General features: G+C 41.2%; 4 protein-coding genes across 4 annotated transcripts; all 4 read right to left on the bottom strand.

Annotated features, from left to right (window-relative positions):
* Nucleotides 1–417: 417 nt before the first annotated feature.
* LOC310721472 (gamma-crystallin M2-like) lies at nucleotides 418–1,081 on the bottom strand. The gene is made up of 2 exons (XM_083533194.1): nucleotides 830–1,081; nucleotides 418–729 (listed from the first exon to the last, which is right to left on the bottom strand). The coding sequence occupies exons 1-2, from the start codon at nucleotides 1,046–1,048 to the stop codon at nucleotides 454–456; spliced, it is 495 nt and encodes a 164-aa protein (XP_083389320.1). The 5' UTR covers nucleotides 1,049–1,081; the 3' UTR covers nucleotides 418–453.
* A 4,625-nt stretch (nucleotides 1,082–5,706) lies between these two features.
* LOC310721471 (gamma-crystallin M2-like) lies at nucleotides 5,707–6,468 on the bottom strand. Its single transcript, XM_083533193.1, has 3 exons — nucleotides 6,420–6,468; nucleotides 6,085–6,330; nucleotides 5,707–5,984 (listed from the first exon to the last, which is right to left on the bottom strand). The coding sequence occupies exons 1-3, from the start codon at nucleotides 6,432–6,434 to the stop codon at nucleotides 5,709–5,711; spliced, it is 537 nt and encodes a 178-aa protein (XP_083389319.1). The 5' UTR covers nucleotides 6,435–6,468; the 3' UTR covers nucleotides 5,707–5,708.
* A 4,655-nt stretch (nucleotides 6,469–11,123) lies between these two features.
* LOC310721604 (gamma-crystallin M2-like) lies at nucleotides 11,124–11,920 on the bottom strand. Its single transcript, XM_083533392.1, has 3 exons — nucleotides 11,843–11,920; nucleotides 11,502–11,747; nucleotides 11,124–11,401 (listed from the first exon to the last, which is right to left on the bottom strand). The coding sequence occupies exons 1-3, from the start codon at nucleotides 11,855–11,857 to the stop codon at nucleotides 11,126–11,128; spliced, it is 537 nt and encodes a 178-aa protein (XP_083389518.1). The 5' UTR covers nucleotides 11,858–11,920; the 3' UTR covers nucleotides 11,124–11,125.
* Nucleotides 11,921–15,176: 3,256 nt separating this feature from the next.
* Nucleotides 15,177–15,989, bottom strand: LOC310721605 (gamma-crystallin M2-like). The gene is made up of 3 exons (XM_083533393.1): nucleotides 15,914–15,989; nucleotides 15,575–15,820; nucleotides 15,177–15,498 (listed from the first exon to the last, which is right to left on the bottom strand). Exons 1-3 carry the CDS (start codon nucleotides 15,926–15,928, stop codon nucleotides 15,223–15,225), a joined length of 537 nt encoding a protein of 178 aa, XP_083389519.1. The 5' UTR covers nucleotides 15,929–15,989; the 3' UTR covers nucleotides 15,177–15,222.
* Between the last annotated feature and the right edge of the window lie 5,265 nt (nucleotides 15,990–21,254).

Below are 21,254 nucleotides of genomic sequence, written 5' to 3'. Positions count from 1 at the left end.
TTCTGCGTTCACATTTTCTTAGAAGTACCAAATTCACCCCTTGAAAAAAGACATTCATTTTAACATGCCTTTAAATGATTTCTAAATTTTAAATAGGGATTTGATCTTATAAAATGCAACATAAAGTCAACAAAATATTTACAAGTTTAATTTGGGCCCAGGTTTGTTGAAGACAGACAGATTATCAGTTACCATTTGATAGTTTAATTGCACGATTAACATAACATTCAGGAAATTTCATTCTTTTTTACTAAGATTTTCTTTTGTATTGTATGAGGCTTGTAGAATGCTTGATAGGGTTAGGGTTATAATTTTTTTTTATAAAATTATATGCACTTATGATCTGTGACTGACTTTGCAGTGCTGCTTGGGAGGTTGTACAGACAAAAAAATGATACACATTTCTGGGTTTTATTGAAAATATATTTATTGATACTCTCACTCAGTTTGCTTTTAATACCAAGAGTCCATGATACGCCTCATGCTCATAAACCTCATGCCACCGTAGTCCCTGAAGCTCCTGTACTCTCCAGGCCTGAAGTACCATATCCTGCCTCTGTAGTGGGGCTGTTCATACATGAGCCAGTGACCGTCCATCACATTGCAGGACATGCAGCCGTTGGACCAGTGGTAGCGATCCATGAAGGAATCACAGTCATCCATCACCTCATTCATCTGTCCCATGAAGTTGTCCCTCTCATAGATCCTCATTCTGTAGGATCCGTTGTGCTGTTTGGGAAGAAAAGCATCATTTACATATAATTTTTATTTTCTTAGGGCATGCATATACAATCAGTTCTCAATTTATATCTCAGACCTAATAACATACCATGGGGATCATGCGGCAGGACCTGATGTAGTTGTTGCCCCAGCCCCACATGTTCATGTAGTCAGCATAATCACCTCTTCTCATGAAATACTGGTTTCCCATGTAGTTGGTGCGGTCGTAGACCATCCAGCAGCCGCTCTCCACCCTGCAGGAGTGGCAGCGGCTCATGTAAGAGAACATATCGGAACAATCACTGGTGCACTCATAGGAGCGCCCCATGAAGTTCCTGTCCTCATAGAAGATCACCTGTTTGGGTTATGAGGATCACAGTGAGTTAGACATATTTGTCCAAGCGAACAGAGTACAATCCAAATGTTTATACCATATAATGTTACCTTGCCAATAGTCATGATGGCTGGTTTGGTTTGTTTCCAGTTGATGAACTGACATCCTCCCTGCTTTAACACTTGCATTTATACCTGACCAGGACTAAAGACTATGACACTCCTATTGTGAAAAATCATGAATAAGCAAACGAGCACAGTGGATCTACAGAAAAGATCTAAAGAGTTTTTGCTATTCCAGTAATCGCCAGAAGGCTTTTGAATGCTTTCCATTGTTAATACAGCACATCAATACTTTTCAGTTCTTTAGACTAAATTTATATTTTTGCCTACTTTGATAAGATTGAGATATACTCATACTGTACTCATCACAAATACATTAGGAAAAAAAAGCATAATGCCTGCAGGGCAAACCACACATCTTGACAAAATTTTAAGACAAATACTTATTTAACAATTTTTTTTTTAAATAATGTAGTACCTTTTCTTTATACATGACCTGCATACTGAATTTAATAATTTAAAAATCTTTATAAATAATTTAAATATTTTTGAGGTCTCTCACTGTCGTGTGTGCCTACAGGCCAAACGGCAGTATAGAGTACCCGGCCTTCTTTGGGTCTCTGGGAGGGGTGCTGGACAGTGCTCCGACTGGGGACTCCGTTGTTCTACTAGGAGACTTCAATGCTCACGTGGGCAGCGACAGTGACACCTGGAGGGGCGTGATTGGGAGGAACGGCCCCCCTGATCTGATCCCGAGCGGTGTTCAGTTATTGGAGTTCTGTGCTAGTTACAGTTTGTCCATAACAAACACCATGTTCAAGCATAAGGGTGTCCATCAGTGCACATGGCACCAGGACACCCTAGGCCGTAGGTCGATGATCGACTTTGTGGTCGTTTCATCTGACCTGCGGCCGTATGTCTTGGACACTCGGGTAAAGAGAGGGGCGGAGCTGTCAACTGATCACCACCTGGTGGTGAGTTGGATCCGATGGCGGGGGAGGAAGCTGGACAGACTTGGCAGACCCAAGCGTACTGTGAGGGTCTGCTGGGAACGTTTTCCCGAGTCTCCTGTCAGAGAGATCTTCAACTCCCACCTCCGGCGGAGCTTTGACCGGATCCCGAGGGGGGCCGGAGACATTGAGTCCGAGTGGACCATGTTCTCCACCTCCATTGTCGAAGCGGCCGCTCGGAGCTGTGACCGTAAGGTCTCCGGTGCCTGTCGAGGCGGCAATCCCCGAACCCGGTGGTGGAAACCGGAAGTAAGGGATGCCGTCAAGCTGAAGAAGTTGTCCTATCGGGCCTGGTTGGCTTGTGGGACTCCTGAGGCAGTACCTGACGGGTACCGGCAGGCCAAGCGAACTGCAGCCCGGGTGGTTGTCGAGGCAAAAACTCGGGCCTGGGAGGAGTTCGGTGAGGCCATGGAGAAGGACTATCGGCTGGCCTCGAAGAGATTCTGGCAAACCATCCGGCGCCTCAGAAGAGGGAAGCAGTGCCCCACCAATGCTGTTTACAGTAGAGGTGGGGAGCTGTTGACCACAACTGGGGATGTCGTTGGACGGTGGAAGGAATACTTCGAGGATCTCCTCAATCCCGCCGTCACGTCTTCCATTGAGGAAGCAGAGGCTGAGGGCTCAGAGGCGGACTCGTCTATCACCCAAGCTGAAGTCACCGAGGTAGTAAAGAAACTCCTCGGTGGCAAGGCACCGGGGGTGGATGAGATCCGCCCTGAGTACCTCAAGTCTCTGGATGTTGTGGGGCTGTCTTGGCTGACACGCCTCTGCAGCATCGCGTGGCGGTCGGGGACAGTGCCTTTGGAATGGCAGACCGGGGTGGTGGTGCCTCTTTTTAAGAAGGGGGACCGGAGGGTGTGTTCCAACTATAGGGGGATCACACTTCTCAGCCTACCTGGGAAAGTCTATGCCAGGGTACTGGAGAGGAGAATACGGCCGATAATAAAACCTCGGATTCAGGAGGAACAGTGTGGTTTTCGTCCAGGCCGTGGAACACTGGACCAGCTCTATACCCTCTACGGGGTGCTGGAGGGTTCATGGCAGTTTGCCCAACCAGTCCACATGTGTTTTGTGGATTTGGAAAAGGCATTCGACTTTGTTCCTCGCTACGGCCTGTGGAGGGTGCTTCGGGAGTATGGGGTCCAGGGCCCTTTACTAAGGGCTGTCCGGTCCCTGTACGACTGAAGCAGGAGCTTGGTTTGCATTGCCGGCAGTAAGTCAGACTTGTTCCCGGTGCATGTTGGACTCCGGCAGGGCTGCCCTTTGTCACCGGTTCTGTTCATAATTTTTATGGACAGAATTTCTAGGCGCAGCCAGGGGCCGGAGGGTGTCCAGTTTGGTGACGACACGATTTTGTCTCTGCTCTTTGCAGATGATGTTGTCGTGTTGGCTTCATCAGACCAGGACCTTCAGCATGCACTGGGACGGTTTGCAGCCGAGTGTGAAGCGGCTGGGATGAGAATCAGCACCTCCAAATCCGAGGCCATGGTCCTCAGTCGGAAAAGGGTGGCTGGCCCACTTCAGGTTGGTGGGGAGTTCCTGCCGCAAGTGGAGGAGTTTAAGTATCTTGGGGTTTTGTAAACGAGTGAGGGAAGGGTAGAACGGGAGATTGACAGACGGATCGGTGCAGCTTCTGCAGTAATGCGGTCAATGTACCGGTCTGTCATGGTGAAGAAAGAGCTGAGCCGCAAGGCAAAACTCTCGATTTACCGGTCAATCTACGTTCCTACTCTCACCTATGGTCATGAGCTCTGGGTCATGACCGAAAGGACAAGATCCCGGATACAGGCGGCCGAAATGAGCTTTCTCCGCAGGGTGGCTGGGCGATCCCTTAGAGATAGGGTGAGAAGCTCGGTCACTCGGGAGGAGCTCAGATTAGATCCGCTGCTCCTCCACATCGAGGGGGGTCAGCTGAGGTGGCTCGGGCATCTGTTCCGGATGCCTCCTGGGAAGGTGTTCCGGGTGCGTCCCACTGGGAGGAGATTCCGGGGAAGACCTAGGACACGCTGGAGAGACTATGTCTCACGGCTGGCCTGGGAACGCCTTGGTGTCCACCGGAAGAGCTGGAAGAAGTGGCTAGGGAGAGGGAAGTCTGGGCATCTTTGCTTAGACTGCTGCCCCCGCGACCCGGCCTCGGGAGAAGAAGCGTGAGAAGATGGATGGATGGATGGATTAAATATTTTTCGCTTTATTGGTAATGAAAAAACAATATAAACGTTTAAACCTACTTTTTATTTTATCCCTATGTAAGCTGTTTAATATATAAAGGATATCTTAGAGTTGTATTTAAAAGCCTTTTTTATTATTATTGATATTGTACATGTGCCAAAAAAAAAAGAATTGAATTAAAATAATTAAATAAGATATTTATTTTAATATAATAACGCTTTTGTTATTTCTTAATTATATAATGTTTTGTTTGGAATATTACATGACCTGATTCACATTTCACGTTTTATATGTTACGTTTTATATGTTATGGGTAAATAATTTATTGTTGTTTTAATTTTTTTGAGTGAACCAAGACATTTATGCACAGGGAGGTGTTGAATATGAGGCTGCACTTTTAACCCACTGTTTAAAATAAAAACACTGTTTTAGCATAGTGTCTCTAATAATAGAGAATTTTAGTAACCCAAACACAATTTTAGAAGATTGTAGGCTGGAACTTGATTTTGTGCTAATGAATTACAAACCCCACAAATCACTTCATGTCTTTCTGTCCATGAAAACAACAAATGTGAAAAAATGATAAATGCTTCATACAGGTGGTGTTGAACTAACAAATTGCACTTGCCCCTGTTTGATTTAACAACTTAAGGTAATGAAAACTACAGTTTAGTTGGCTACTGACTAGTGAGTTTCCAGCATCAAAACCCCTCTGTAGTACATTGTTAATTTGTAACCTTATATTTTTAACATTGCAACTTGGGGTCATAAATGAATGTAATTGATTTTGGTAAAACATGCGTCAATCTCCATTTACTGTTGGACAACCGCAACTTGCCCGATGAGGTTTAAATGATCATTGCTATGTGACTGCAGCCTAAAATTGCCATAAAGTTAAAGATATTATGATGTTTGTCATTAAACATGAAATAATGCATTTCTGATAGTAATTTTGGTTTTTCCTGCGTTTACATTTTCTTAGAAGTACCAAATTCACCCCTTGAAAAAAGACATTAATTTTAACATGCCTTTAAATGATTTCTAAATTTTAAATGGGGATTTGATCTTATAAAATTCAACATAAAGTCAACAAAATATTTACAAGTTTAATTTGGGCCCAGGTTTGTTGAAGACAGACAGATTATCAGTTACCATTTGATAGTTTAATTGCACAATTAACATAACATTCAGGAAATTTCATTCTTTTTTACTAAGATTTGCTTTTGTATTGTATGTGGCTTGTACAATGCTTGATAGGGTTAGGGTTATAATTTTTTTTATCAAATTATATGCACTTATGATCTGTGACTGACTTTGCAGTGCTGCTTGGGAGGTTGTACAGACAAAAAAATGATACACATTTCTGGGTTTTATTGAAAATATATTTATTGATACTCTCACTCAGGTTGCATTTTAATACCAAGAGTCCATGATACGCCTCATGCTCATGAACCTCATGCCACCGTAGTCCCTGAAGCTCCTGTACTCTCCAGGCCTGAAGTACCACATCCTGCCTCTGTAGTGGGGCTGTTCATACATAAGCCAGTGACCGTCCATCACATTGCAGGACATGCAGCCGTTGGACCAGTGGTAGCGATCCATGAAGGAATCACAGTCATCCATCACCTCATTCATCTGTCCCATGAAGTTGTCCTTCTCATAGATCCTCATTCTGTAGGATCCTCTGTGCTGTTTGGGAAGAAAAGCATCATTTACATATAATTTTTATTTTCTTTTGACATGCGTATACAATCAGTTCTCAATTTATATCTCAGACCTAATAACATACCATGGGGATCATGCGGCAGGACCTGATGTAGTTGTTGCCCCAGCCCCACATGTTCATGTAGTCAGCATAATCACCTCTTCTCATGAAATACTGGTTTCCCATGTAGTTGGTGCGGTCATAGACCATCCAGCAGCCGCTCTCCACCCTGCAGGAGTGGCAGCGGCTCATGTAGAAGAACATATCGGAACAATCACTGGTGCACTCATAGGAGCGCCCCATGAAGTTCCTGTCCTCATAGAAGATCACCTGTTTGGGTGATGAGGATCACAGTGAGTTAGACATATTTGTCCAAGCGAACAGAGTACAATCCAAATGTTTATACCATATAATGATACCTTGCCCATAGTCATGATGGCTGGTTTGGTTTGTTTCCAGTTGATGAACTGACGTCCTCCCTGCTCTAACGCTTGCATTTATACCTGACCAGGACTAAAGACTATGACACTCCTATTGTGAAAAATCATGAATAAGCAAACGAGCACAGTGGATCTACAGAAAAGATCTAAAGAGTTTTTGCTATTCCAGTTATCGCCAGAAGGCTTTTGAATGCTTTCCATTGTAATACAGCACATAAATACTTTTCAGTTCTTTAGACTGAATTTATACTTTGCCTACTTTGATAAGATTGAGATATACTCATACTGTACTCATCACAAATACATTAGGAAAAAAAAGCATAATGCCTGCAGGGCAAACCACACATCTTGACAAAATTTTAAGACAAATACATATTTAACAATTTATTTAAAATAATGTAGTACCTTTTCTTTATACATGACCTGCATACTGAATTTAATAATTAAAAAATCTTAATAAATAACTTAAATATTTTTGGCTTTATTTGTAATGGAAAAACAATATAAACGTTTAAACCTACTTTTTATTTTACCCCTATGTAAGCTGTTTAATAAATAAAGGATATCTTAGAGTTGTATTTAAGAGCCTTTTTTATTATTATTGATATTGTACATGTGCCAAAAAAAATGAATTGAATTAAAATAATTGAATAAGATCTTCTTCTTCTTCTTCTTTCGGCTGCTCCCAATAGGGGTCGCCACAGCGGATCATCCGTCTCCATACCACCCTGTCCTCTACATCTGCCTCTTTCACACCAACTACCTGCATGTCTTCCCTCACCACATCTATGAACCTCCTCCTTGGCCTTCCTCTTTTCCTCCTACCTGGTGGCTCCATCATCAGCATTTTTTTACCAATATAATTCATGTCCCTTCTCTGCACATGTCCAAACCATCTCAATCTCGCCTCCCTCACCTTGTCACTAAAACATTCTACATGTGCTGTCCCTCTAATAAACTCATTTCTAATCTTGTCCATCCTTGTCACTCCCAACGAAAACCTTAACATCTTCAGCTCTGCTACGTCCAGCTCCACCTCCTGTCTTTTACTCAATGCCACTGTCTCTAATCCATACAACATCGCGGGTCTCACCACAGTCCTATAAACTTTCCCTTTCATTCTTGCAGATACCCTACTATCACAAATCACTCCTGTCACTCTTCTCCACCCAGTCCACCCTGCCTGCACTCTTTTCTTTACTTCTCTAACACACTCTCCATTACTTTGCACTTTTGACCCCAGGTACCTGAACTCCTCCACCTTCTCCACCTCTTCTCCCTGCAACCGCATCACTCCACTGCCCTCCCTCTCATTCACACACATGTACTCTGTCTTACTCCTACTGACTTTCATTCCCCTTCTCTCCAGCACATATCTCCACCTCTCCAGGCTCTTCTCAACCTGCTCTCTACTCTCACCACAAATCACAATATCATCAGCAAACATCATAGTCCAGGGAGACTCCTGTCTGACCTCGTCTGTCAACCTGTCTATCACCACTGCAAACAGGAAAGGGCTCAGGGCCGATCCTTGATGCAGTCCAACCTTCACCCTGAACCAGTCTGTCGTACCTACTGCACACTTCACTGCCGTCACACTGTCCTCATACATGTCCTGCACCACCCTCACATACTTCTCTGACACACCTGACTTCCTCATACAATACCACAACTCCTCTCTCGGCACCCTGTCGTACGCTTTCTCTAAATCCACAAATACAAAATGCAATTCCTCCATCAACATCCTCAAAGCAAATAAGGCATCTGTGGTGCTCTTCCTCGGCATGAAACCATACTGTTGCTCACAGATGGTCACCTCTTCTCTCAGCCTGGCTTCCACTACTCTTTCCCATAACTTCATGGTGTGACTGATCAACTTAATTCCCCTGTAGTTACTGCAGGTCTGCACATCTCCCTTATGCTTAAAGATCGGTACCAGCACACTCCTTCTCCATTCCTCAGGCATCCTCTCCCCTTCCAGAATCCTGTTAAACAATCTGGTCAAAAACTCCACTGCCATCTCTCCTAAACATCTCCACGCTTCTATCAGTATGTCATCTGGTCCAACCGACTTTCCATTCTTCATCCTCTTAATCGCTGCTCTCACTTCTTCCTTACTAATCCTATCTACATCCTGCTTCACCAACTCCACATCCTCCAACCTTCTCTCTCTCTTATTTTCCTCATTCATCAGCTGCTCAAAATACTCCCTCCATCTTCTCAACACACTCTCCTCACTAGTCAACACATTTCCCTCTCCATCCTTTATTGCTCTAACTTGCAGTACATCCTTCCCAGCTCGGTCCCTCTGCCTGGCCAATCGGTATAAATCCTTTTCTCCTTCCTTAGTGTCCAACCTCTTATACAGCTCCTCATATGCCTTTTCCTTGGCTTTCGCCACATCCCTTTTTACCTGCTGCCGCATCTCCTTGTACTCCTGCCTACTTTTCTCATCACTCTGTCGATCCCACTTCTGTTTTGCCAACCTCTTTCCCCTAATGCTCTCCTGCACTTCCTCATTCCACCACAACGTCTCCTTGTCTTGCTTTCTATTTCCAGATGTCACACCAAGTACTTTTCTAGCTGCCTCCCTGATCACTCCTGCAGTAGTTGCCCAATCATCCGGCACCTCTTCACCACCACCAAGCCCCTGTCTGACCTCTTCCCTAAACCTAACACTACACTCTTCCTCCATCAGTTTCCACTATCTTATTCTTCTTTCAATCCTTACTTTCCTCCTCTTCTTCTTCGCCTCCAAAAACCTTCCTACAGACCACCATCCGATGCTGTCTAGCTACACTGTCCCCCGCCAACACCTTACAGTCTCCAATCTCCTTCAGGTTGCATCTCCTACAAAGAACATAATCCACCTGTGTGCACCTCCCTCCACTCTTATACGTCACCCTATGATCCTCCTTCTTCTTAAAATACGTGTTCACCACTGCCATTTCCATCCTTTTAGCAAAATCTACCACCATCTGCCCTTCCACATTCCTCTCCTTAAAACCATACCTACCCATCACCTCCTCATCACCTCTGTTCACTTCACCTACATGCCAATTAAAGTCTGCCCCAATCACCAATCGTTCTTTCCTAGGTACACCATCTACCACTTCATCTAATTCACTCCAGAATCGTTCCTTCTCCTCCATCTCACAGCCAACTTGTGGAGCATAGGCACTGATGACATTTGTCATCATCCCTTCAACTTCCACCTTCACAATCATCACCCTATCAGAAACTGTCTTCACCTCCACTACACTCTTACTGTACTCTTCCTTCAGAATCACCCCTACCCCATTTATCTTCCCATCCACACCATGATAAAACAGTTTAAACCCACCTCCAATGTTCCTGGCCTTACTCCCTTTCCACTTGGTCTCCTGAACACACAGCATATCTACCTTTCTTCTCTCCATCATATCAGCTACCTCTCTCCCTTTACCCGTCATAGTACCAACATTTAAAGTACCAACCCGAACCTCTACTCTCCTACAATGCTCCTTTTCCTGCCATCTCTGTAGACGTCTTCCTCCTCTCCTTCTCCTCCTTCGGCCAACCGTAGCCCAATTTCCACCGGTACCCTGTCGGCTAACGATACCTGTGGCGGTCGTTGTTAACCTGGGCCTCGACCAATCCGGTATGAAATTCTCATTTGTGATCCGCATATTTGATTTGGCACATGTTTAACGCTGGATGCCCTTCCTAACGCAACCCTCCCCATTTACCCGGGCTTGGGACCGGCACTAAGAGTGCACTGGCTTGTGCCCCCCTAATGGCTGGGTTAAATAATTGAATAAGATATTTATTTTAATATAATAACCCTTTTTGTTATTTCTTAATTATATAAAGTTTTGTTTGGAATATGACATGACCTGATTCAAATTTCACATTTTATATGTTACGTTTTATATGGTATGGGTAAATAATTTATTGTTGTTTTTATTTTTTTGAGTGAACTAAGACATTTATGTCACAGGGAGGTGTTGAATATGAGGCTGGACTTTTAACCCACTGTTTAAAATAAAAACACAATAGTGTCTCTAATAATAGAGAATCTTAGTAACCCAAACACAGTTTTAGAAGATTGTAGGCTGGAACCTGATTTTGTTCTAATGAATTACAATGATCATTGCTATGTGACTGCAGCCTAAAATTGCCATAAAGTTAAAGGTAACATGATGTTTGTCATTAAACATAAAATAATGCATTTCTGATAGTAAATTTGGTTTTTCTGCGTTCACATTTTCTTAGAAGTACCAAATTCACCCCTTGAAAAAAGACATTAATTTTAACATGCCTTTAAATGATTTCTAAATTTTAAATGGGGATTTGATCTTATAAAATTCAACATAAAGTCAACAAAATATTTACAAGTTTAATTTGGGCCCAGGTTTGTTGAAGACAGACAGATTATCAGTTACCATTTGATAGTTTAATTGCACAATTAACATAACATTCAGGAAATTTCATTCTTTTTTACTAAGATTTGCTTTTGTATTGTATGTGGCTTGTACAATGCTTGATAGGGTTAGGGTTATAATTTTTTTTATCAAATTATATGCACTTATGATCTGTGACTGACTTTGCAGTGCTGCTTGGGAGGTTGTACAGACAAAAAAATGATACACATTTCTGGGTTTTATTGAAAATATATTTATTGATACTCTCACTCAGGTTGCATTTTAATACCAAGAGTCCATGATACGCCTCATGCTCATGAACCTCATGCCACCGTAGTCCCTGAAGCTCCTGTACTCTCCAGGCCTGAAGTACCACATCCTGCCTCTGTAGTGGGGCTGTTCATACATGAGCCAGTGACCGTCCATCACATTGCAGGACATGCAGCCGTTGGACCAGTGGTAGCGATCCATGAAGGAATCACAGTCATCCATCACCTCATTCATCTGTCCCATGAAGTTGTCCCTCTCATAGATCCTCATTCTGTAGGATCCTCTGTGCTGTTTGGGAAGAAAAGCATCATTTACATATAATTTTTATTTTCTTCTGACATGCATATACAATCAGTTCTCAATTTATATCTCAGACCTAATAACATACCATGGGGATCATGCGGCAGGACCTGATGTAGTTGTTGCCCCAGCCCCACATGTTCATGTAGTCAGCGTAATCACCTCTTCTCATGAAATACTGGTTTCCCATGTAGTTGGTGCGGTCGTAGACCATCCAGCAGCCGCTCTCCACCCTGCAGGAGTGGCAGCGGCTCATGTAAGAGAACATATCGGAACAATCACTGGTGCACTCATAGGAGCGCCCCATGAAGTTCCTGTCCTCATAGAAGATAACCTGTTTGGATTTGAGTATTAAAATGAATTAAACACCATTTTCTATACAAACCAAGCAACATTAAAATGTTAACTCGAAAAACTTCATTTTCTTACCTTGCCTCTACTCATGATGACTAATTCGGTTTGTTTAAGCAGTTTCTACCTGGTGAACTGAAATGCTGCCTGTTTTCTCTCATGTATTTATACCAGGGTGGCATCAAAGAATATGAAAGTCTATTGTTAAAACTCCTGAGCAAGCAACATAGCACAGTGTTAGTCTACAAAAAGGCAGAGAAACCAACAAAAAGCTGTTATTTTCCTTTAAAATATAAAAAATACACCATTAATAAATCCTGTAAAATGGTTAAAAGACTGGCAGGAGAGGTGGCAGTTGAAATTTATTTAATTGCTGTATTTTGCTGGGTGGAAAATTAGAATGAATAAACTGTGAAATATGATGCCAATTGACAACAGTTCATATTGTTTTACAAGAATTCACAATGTGGAAAATTGTAGAATTCTGCACCATGTAGAAAATGAATTAATTATGAAAACAAGCAATTATGACTTTTTGTAGTAATTTACATGTTTATTAATGTTTTTATTTTGCAGCGCTTTACATCTGGTGTTTTATTTTAATAAACAGCAAATAGCTTTTAGGAAAACTATTCATATTAATAGAATTAGTATTATTTCACCGTAGTTATTTTTAAATAAATGTCCACCATCCTATGAATAGTGCTTCAATAAATCCTATAAATAGTGCTTCATTTATACTACGTTCCTGTGTAATCAAATCGTTCTTCAAAGACAATATGGCTTAGCTTTGTAAATTAAATTTGCAGACAATGCCTATGAAAAGTTGAAATGTAACACTAACATGCTAAAATACAATGTGTGAAATCAAATTGATAGTAAAAAATAAATATACGTATAGCAGGCTCATTGCACATATAATTTAACATTTACATTTTATTAGAATTCTGTAAGTAAAGTTTAATCTGCACACACTCCACTTCCTGAGCGACACACACACACATATATATTTACATTTGTGCAATTTTGAGACATTTTTAACATTTGCTGTTGATTAAAAATTATTTACAAGTAGGCCTTTATTGTTTTTGTTGAGTCTAACTCTTTCTATATATCTTTCCTTTGTTTGTTAGTTATCTGTTTGTGTGACAAGACTTGAAATATTATTAACATTGTAACAAGAAATAGCCATCATGATTGTGGAGTTCAGAAATTTTGAATGAACAGTTAAAGTGAAGCAATGTAAAACAATTTCATTCCATCTTTATTCAGTTTTATTTTTATTTACAGTGAGGAAAATAAGTATTTTGAACACCCTGCTATTTTGCAAGTTCTCCCACTTAGAAATCATGAAGGGGTCTGAAATTGTCATCGTAGGTGCATGTCCACTGTGAGAGACATAATCTAAAAAAAAAAATCTAGAAATCACAATGTATGATTTTTTAACTATTTATTTGTATGATACAGCTGCAAATAAGTATTTGAACACCTGAGAAAGTCAATGTTAATATTTGATACAGTAGCCTTTGTTTTCAATTACAGAGGTCAAACGTTTCCTGTAGTTTTTCACCAGGTTTGCACACACTGCAGGAGGGATTTTAGCCCACTCCTCCACACAGATCTTCTCTAGATCAGTCAGGTTTCTGGCCTGTCGCTGAGAAACATGGAGTTTGAGCTCCCTCCAAAGATTCTCTATTGGGTTTAGGTCTGGAGACTGGCTAGGCCATGCCAGAACCTTGATATGCTTCTTACAGAGCCATGTCATGTCATGTTGGAAGACCCAGCCTCGACCCATCTTCAATGCTCTAACTAAGGGAAGGAGGTTGTTCCCCAAAATCTCACAATACATGGCCCCGGTCATCCTCTCCTTAATACAGTGCAGTCGCCCTGTCCCATGTGCAGAAAAACACCCCCAAAGCATGATGCTACCACCCCCATGCTTCACAGTAGGGATGGTGTTCTTGGGATGGTACTCATCATTCTTCTTCCTCCAAACACGTTTAGTGGAATTATGACCCAAAAGTTTTATTTTGGAATTCATCTGACCACATTACTTTCTCCCATGACTCCTCTGGATCATCCAAATGGTCATTGGCAAACTTAAGACGTGCCTGGACATGTGCTGGTTTAAGCAGGGGAACCTTCCGTGCCATGCATGATGTCAAACCATGACGTCTTAGTGTATTACCAACAGTAACCTTGGAAACGGTGGTCCCAGCTCTTTTCAGGTCATTGACCAGCTCCTCCCGTGTAGTTCTGGGCTGATTTCTCACCTTCCTTAGGATCATTGAGACCCCACGAGTTGAGATCTTGCATGGAGCCCCAGACCGAGGGAGATTGACGGTCATGTTTAGCCAAGCTGCTTGGCAATTTCCCCGTAGCCCTTTCCAGCCTTGTGGATGTGTACAATTTTGTCTCTAGTGTCTTTGGACAGCTCTTTGTTCTTGGCCATTTTAGTAGTTGGATTCTTACTGATTGTATGGGGTGGACAGGTGTCTTTATGCAGCTAACGACCTCAAACAGGTGCATCTAATTTGGGATAATAAATGTAGTGGAGGTGGACATTTAAAAGGCAGACTAACAGGTCTTTGAGGGTCAGAATTCTAGCTGATAGACAGGTGTTCAAATACTTATTTGCAGCTGTATCATACAAATAAATAGTTTAAAAATCATATATATGATTTCTGATTTTTTTTTTTTTTTTTAGATTATGTCTCTCACAGTGAACATGCACCTACGATGACAATTTCAGACCCCTCCATGATTTTTAAGTGGGAGAACTTGCAAAATAGCAGGATGTTCAAATACTTATTTTCCTCACTGTATATGAAATCATGGATAGAATTTAATATAAAAGTAGAGTTAGCCAGCTATTGTTTTATGTAACATACATCAAGCTGAGACAAAGGCTTATTAAACATGTTAACAATGAACAATGCACTGTGTACTTTACTATTAGTTTGTTGCTAAACCAAGATTGATCAGTATAATCACAAAAATTAGCATTGTCATGAAATAGTCTATAGAGAATAGTTAAATTCATGAGCAATTTATATAGTGGTGATTGCACATTTTGCATGTTTTAATGCCAGTAGAGCAAAAGTACAGATATTTTATTTGTAGCATTTGTAGTGATGTAGGATCAATATTCAAAGTATTTTTTACAATTAAAAAATATTGTTGAATTTCTAATATGATATCTAAAATGGTATGATTTTTTAGAATTTAAATACTTTAATATGAAATACAATATTCAGTTGAATTTGAAATTGGATTGCATTTTAGCTGAGGTTTAATTTTTATACCAAATTATATTCCATTTTCTGATCCAAGACCAATGTGTTTACTAAGAATAAATAAATAAATAAATCAGTCTGTGGTGGCAAAGAAATGATGTACTTGACTTGCTGGATTTTTTTAAAAATATGTTTATTGACACTTTTACTGATAGTTTGCATTTAATACCAAGAGTCCATGATACGCCTCATGCTCATGAACCTCATGCCACCGTAGTCCCTGAAGCTCCTGTACTCTCCAGGCCTGAAGTACCACATCCTGCCTCTGTAGTGGGGATGCTCATACATGAGCCAGTGACCATCCATCACATTGCAGGACATGCAGCCATTGGACCAGTGGTAGTGATCCATGAAGGAATCACAGTCATCCATCACCTCATTCATCTGTCCCATGAAGTTGTCCCTCTCATAGATCCTCATTCTGTAAGATCCTCTGTGCTGTTTGGAAAATGTAAGAGTCAGTTAACTAAGAAATGCACAATATTTTAAAACCCAAATTTTCACATTAACATACCATGGGGATCATGTGGCAGGACCTGATGCAGTTGTTGCCCCAGCCCCACATGTTCATGTAGTCAGCGTACTCGCCCCTCCTCATGAAATACTGGTTTCCCATGTAGTTGGTGCGGTCGTAGACCATCCAGCAGCCGCTCTCCACCCTGCAGGAGTGGCAGCGGCTCATGTAGGAGAACATATCGGAACAATCACTGGTGCACTCATAGGAGCGCCCCATGAAGTTCCTGTCCTCATAGAAGATCACCTGTTTGAATATAAGGATCAAATGGGCTATGAGTCAAAATTGTTCAAGCAAACACAGTATTTAAACACAAATAAGTTTATCTGTAATGATCACCTTGCCCATAGTCATGGTGGCTGTTTTGGTTTGTTCGAGCAGTTTTCAGCTGGTGAACTGACATCCTGACCGGTTTGTCCCTTGAATTTATACCTGACCAGGACTAAAGAATGAGACAGGTCTACTATTGTAAAAACTCCTGACCAAGCAACACAGTCCAGAGGCCCATGGAGAGCTAAAGAGCTTTCAGTACATTTTTAGGAGAAAAACAGCTCCAGAAACATTCAGAACAATGGATCGGTAGGTATTTGACTGTTTTGTTTACATGTAAATGTTGTAGAATTTAGTGTTGAATGTAGACATGACCATTTTGCTTTTAAATATAGCATTGGTACTCAGCTTTTTTTTGTTTTTGTTAGTGATAGTGAGGTACAAGCCATTTTGAAACACTTATAAAGAGATAATGACATGAAGATTGCACTTGCACAGAAAGGCTATTTATCCATTACAGAATGCATTGTGTAGATTTGTTTTCCGCAACTGCTTTGCTAAAAGACATGGCTGCACATTTATTTATTTTTAAATTATTTTAAAATTTATTAAACTCTCACCATTGTACAATAATCTTTATGATATGATGGATCCATTAAATGCTCCTCTGTTTGATTATCACAAGTGTTATTAGCACATATACTATTTACAACAAAATATACATGCATTTCAAATTAAAAAATAGATTTTCTTTTTATTCCATGTAAAAGTACAATCAACAACTTTAATATTATTTGACAGAAGAATTGGTATTGAAACTTTTGCTGTTGACTGTTCAGGGCTAAGACATTTCAGCATTTATTTGGACGTACAGTAGCATTGTCTCCATGAGGATAAAATAAGCACTGCATGATGCGATGGCATGCAATAGAAAAAACTTTTCCCCCCTCACAATATGTCATGTTTTTTAGTGCATTCTTGGGGCTAGTCTGCCCATCCTTTCATTAGGAATTACTAGTTTAATTCTCAGAAAATTATGAATGTACAAATAAAAAAGAAATAGCAAAAGAGAAATAATACTTTTTGTGTAAATTAAAAGATAAGAATATAAACTGGATTGTTAGTCTAACACAACACACATTAATTTTATAAGTACAAGCAACTGATAGCATTTTAAATGGTTCTTGATGCAGTAGTACACCTATTTACACAACATGCAAATTTGATATTGCAGGACTTTTTATACACACAATTACCAGCATTAAATTTTATGGTTACTCCACAAATGTGAATCCATAATTTTATATATGCCTATAGTAATTGTAGCATGATGGATTTACAATACTGAAACATTTTACTTGATAATTAATCAATAATATATTGGGCTCAATGTTCTTGTGGCAATCAATAATATAGACTTTCTAAAATTGTTAAAACTGTGTTTATACACCATTAAGCTAAGAGCAGAGGAGGGCATTCGATGGAGCTGGCCATGCCCTAAAGCGATGAAAGTGGCAGGGTTAACAAACCAGCTCCCTGAGGGCACGGTGCGGGGCGGGCAACGTATACTGAGGTGCACTGCGCTCCTTCCTGGGGGAGAACCCAGATGATTCTATATTAGGACTTTTTGGCCGAAGCTCCCCTATTAAAGTTGACAGTCCTCAGACCCATCAGCTCACGAGGCTATGGCCTTGCTACCGGATTCCTAGAAGGGGAAGTGCAAGTCACGACGCTTTGCTTTTTGCAGGGTTGTGGTTGTTGCTGAGCCTGCCGAGCAGCTACACAAAAGCGGCATGGGAGATACCGGGTGCCTTTCAGTAGACACAAGAGTGGCCATGCACTGGCCAATGGCCTTTGCGGTCTCTTTAGTTGCCCTGAGAGCTAAGTCTGTTGCACAGCGGAGCCCTCAGATCTCCTGATGGTCAGACTGATAGGCCTGCTGCAAGCATGGTGTGCAGACAGCGAGCAGCTTGACCTGCTGAGGCATAAGTCTTGCACACCAGCGTCAAGGTAGTTTGAAGGGGCTTGGAGGACAGTGCCAGGGTTTTTTATAGGGATGACGCAACACCTAAGGAGAGATAGCTAGCCAGCGTCTCTACAACCGTCCCATAACCTTACTCTTTCAGTCTGACTGCATTAGCATATACCAATATACCAACACCCTAGGACTAAAGGGGCAGGCTGAATTAGGCTTCACCCAAGACCTGGACACCGAGGTGTGCAGTTCTGATAAAAGTGGCAGACCCCGGCGTAGAGGCAGCGACGCGGGTTTCAAGAAGTGTGAGCTTCTGCTGATCGGCCGGCCAATCTATCTCAATCATGGCTACGGCATGGGTCACTACCTCTAATAGCTACTCGAAAAGACTGACTAGTCTCCCAGTTCCAGACACTGAAAAGCATCTCCATAGCATGATGCTGCCACCACCATGCTTCACTGTAGGGATGGAATTGGCTAGTTAATGAGCAGTGACTGTTTTCCTCTGGACATAATGCTTGGCATTCAGGCCAAAGAGTTCTAGTGTCTAAGAGTTTTTCTAGTTCTAGTTCTGGTGTCTAAGGAGTGGCTTCGGTTTGGCCACTCTACCATACATGCCTAATTGGTGGAGTGTTGCAGAGATGGTTTTTCTTCTGGACGATTCTCCTCTCTCTACAGAGAAATGCTGGAGCTCTTTCAGAGTGGCCATTGGGTTCTTGGTAGACTCCCTGACTAAGGCTCTTCTCACCTTCTCACCTCAGTTTAGCCAGGTGGCCCGTTCTGGAAAGATTCCGGGTGGTTCCAAATGACAGGCCAATGCAGGCCACTATGCTCATTAAGATCTTTAATGCTGCCGAGAATTTTCTGTACCCTTCTCCAGATCTGTGCCTTGATACAACCCTGTCTCTGAGGTCTACAGACTGTTCCTGAAGGACTTTATATAGACAGGTGTGTACCTTTCCAAATCATGTCCAATCAACTGAATTTCCCACAGGTGGACTCCAATCAAGTTGTTGAAACATCTCGAGAATGAAGCGCTGTGAATACTTTCCGGATGCACTGTAACATTATGACATTAGCAATTGAAGTGAATAACACTGATTATCTCTACATCGTGGCACCTGTTAGTTAATAGGATTTATTAGGCAGCAAGTGAACATTTTGTCCTCAAAGATGATGTGTTAAATGCAGGAAAAATGGGCAAGCGTAAGGATTCGAGTGAGTTTGACAAGAGCCAAATTGTGACGGCTAGACTACTAGGTCAGAGCATCTACAAAACTGCAGCATTTGTGGGATGATCCTGTTGTGCAGTGGTCAGAATCTATTAAAAGTGGTAAAAGAAAGGAACAGTGGTGAACTGGCAACAGGGTCATGGGTGGCCAAAGCTCATTGATGCAAATGGGGTCCAATCCAACAGACAAGCTTCTGTAACTCAAATTGCTAAAGAACTTAATGCTGTTGATGCTAGATGGGTCAAAACTGTCTCATCAGCAAAAATGGAACCAACACAATATTAGGCAGGTGGTCATAATGTTATCCCTGATCGATGGCCATTAAGTTATGCCTGGTCAGTGTATATTGAATTAAATATGTAGTTAAGTAAAGAGTCAAAGTTGCTTCTATGTATCTTTGTATCTTTTTAAGCCAAATACTAGAAAGCACCCAAAATTATTTAAGTACAGTAACAAAATTAGTTTACAATACAGTCTGTGTTAAAAGACTTTTAATTTTTATATTTTACTGGCAAAACTGGCATAATATTTATTGGTTTTATAAACTTAATATCAAAAATCTATTTGTCACATTCAAGACTTTCAATATCATATTTATTTAACCCTCAAGAGAGATATTTGTATGTTTGCATATTTAGGCTTAGTCATAATTTTGGCTCATTTTGTTAGTCTATCGATAGCATTTTTGTTGGCCTTCCATCATCCACCGTGCAGTCCAGTGACAGTAAACAGCCCAGAGCAGCCTGTAAGCTGAATTTGAGTGAGATGGATGGAAACAAATCAGCATCATCTTATTCCAGAAGCACACACAAAAAATCTATTGTTTGTATACCTGTATGAAAAGAGACAGTTGTGCACATCAGCCTCAGCATTTATTCATGGCCTCTGAAAGACAAAACATCTTCTGTATAAAATGTTAGCATGATAGGCTCGTGTGTTACGACAGTGTGTATGTGTGGGTGTGTGTATGTCCCAATGGAAGCTCCTCAGATATATGACCGTTTTTTCCACCAGCTCTTTAATGACCAAGGTCAAGTGTTAAGTAAGTTAAGCTGTTCCCCGAGTGGTGCTTTTTCCCCTCGAGGTGGTCTGACTGTGCGTTTTAACACACTCATCTGTCTTCATGTGGAGACACATGAGTGTTAAGAGCAGATGAAAGGCAGCAGTCAGCGACACACAGAGAGACTTAAAGATAATCACTGCATTCCCTCAGGAATGGCTAGAGAAGGACCTGTTCCTGCCAGGATTCAATAAAGGGTGTGTTCGTGTATCTAAGGTCAGAAGATCAAGCTGTGACAGCTAGTTGCAAATACATCACAGATGATCTCAGTGTTAATTTATTACCCTTCCTTTTAGATCGATAAAACACATGCTTAGCAGATGAGTAAGGTGTGTGGTTGGAGCAAGGATTTTTGTTCGCAGTAAACATGACTAAATTGGTGTGTTTGTGTATTTGAGGCTTAAGCAGAGAGCTTTCCATCTGTTAATGCGCGTGTCTTATGGATCAACTTCTATTTCTTTAATGGAAAAATAATGCACATAAAACAGCAGCACAACGCCGACCGCCTCCACCTCCGCCTCCGCCTCCAGAAACTTGGGCACAACATGCAGTATATTGGATAGGAATAAAAATAGTGTGATAGCAAACAAAAGTTTTATTTGAATGCTGTGCAAGAGGATGAAATGCGCCTTACATAATATCAGAAAACAGTCCAAAACAGCATTTTATTTTTAATGCAAAGCATGACAGCTGTGGGATTTATAACAGTCTTTTGTCTTACATAATGCACACCCTAAGGATGGAAAAGAAAACGCTTCCCCAAATAATCTCAATTTGAACAATTCTTAAGAGTAAATAAAGTGTACTTTTTTCATCCTTGCTTTTATTTTTAACCCTAGAATAGTAAAGTATTTGGCATGCTCATGTGTGTACTGGAGAAAGCTACGACATGATTTTACAGAAGCAGCATCCAGAGTGGAATATGTTTTGTGTTACACAAGAATGTCATCATGCAAAGCACCTTTCTCTGTCTTGAAATAGATCATAGAATCTTATGCTTGGTGTTGAATATGTTTTGCAGCATTAAAGTACAGAATTGAATTACTATTATAATAGTATGCAGATGGTAGCACGTTTGTTATTTAGCTTTAAAACGTGGATTTTGCACTGAAGTAGCTGGAAGGTGTCAAAATTCTTCATTCT

Source organism: Silurus aristotelis (assembly GCF_946808225.1).
Source record: "Silurus aristotelis genome assembly, chromosome: 27".
Lineage (NCBI taxonomy): Eukaryota > Metazoa > Chordata > Actinopteri > Siluriformes > Siluridae > Silurus > Silurus aristotelis.
The sequence above is the reverse complement of the archived record's forward strand: the minus strand, read 5'-3'. Positions and strand labels throughout refer to the sequence as shown.

Coding starts and splice junctions, on each gene's coding strand:
- LOC310721472 (XM_083533194.1), bottom strand. CDS start 1,048: ATGGGGCGCTCCTATGAGTGCACCAGTGATTGTTCCGATATGTTCTCT. Junction 730..829: donor CCTGCCGCATGATCCCCATG/GTATGTTATTAG, acceptor CTTCCCAAACAG/CACAACGGATCCTACAGAAT.
- LOC310721471 (XM_083533193.1), bottom strand. Junction 5,985..6,084: donor CCTGCCGCATGATCCCCATG/GTATGTTATTAG, acceptor CTTCCCAAACAG/CACAGAGGATCCTACAGAAT.
- LOC310721604 (XM_083533392.1), bottom strand. Junction 11,402..11,501: donor CCTGCCGCATGATCCCCATG/GTATGTTATTAG, acceptor CTTCCCAAACAG/CACAGAGGATCCTACAGAAT.
- LOC310721605 (XM_083533393.1), bottom strand. Junction 15,499..15,574: donor CCTGCCACATGATCCCCATG/GTATGTTAATGT, acceptor TTTTCCAAACAG/CACAGAGGATCTTACAGAAT.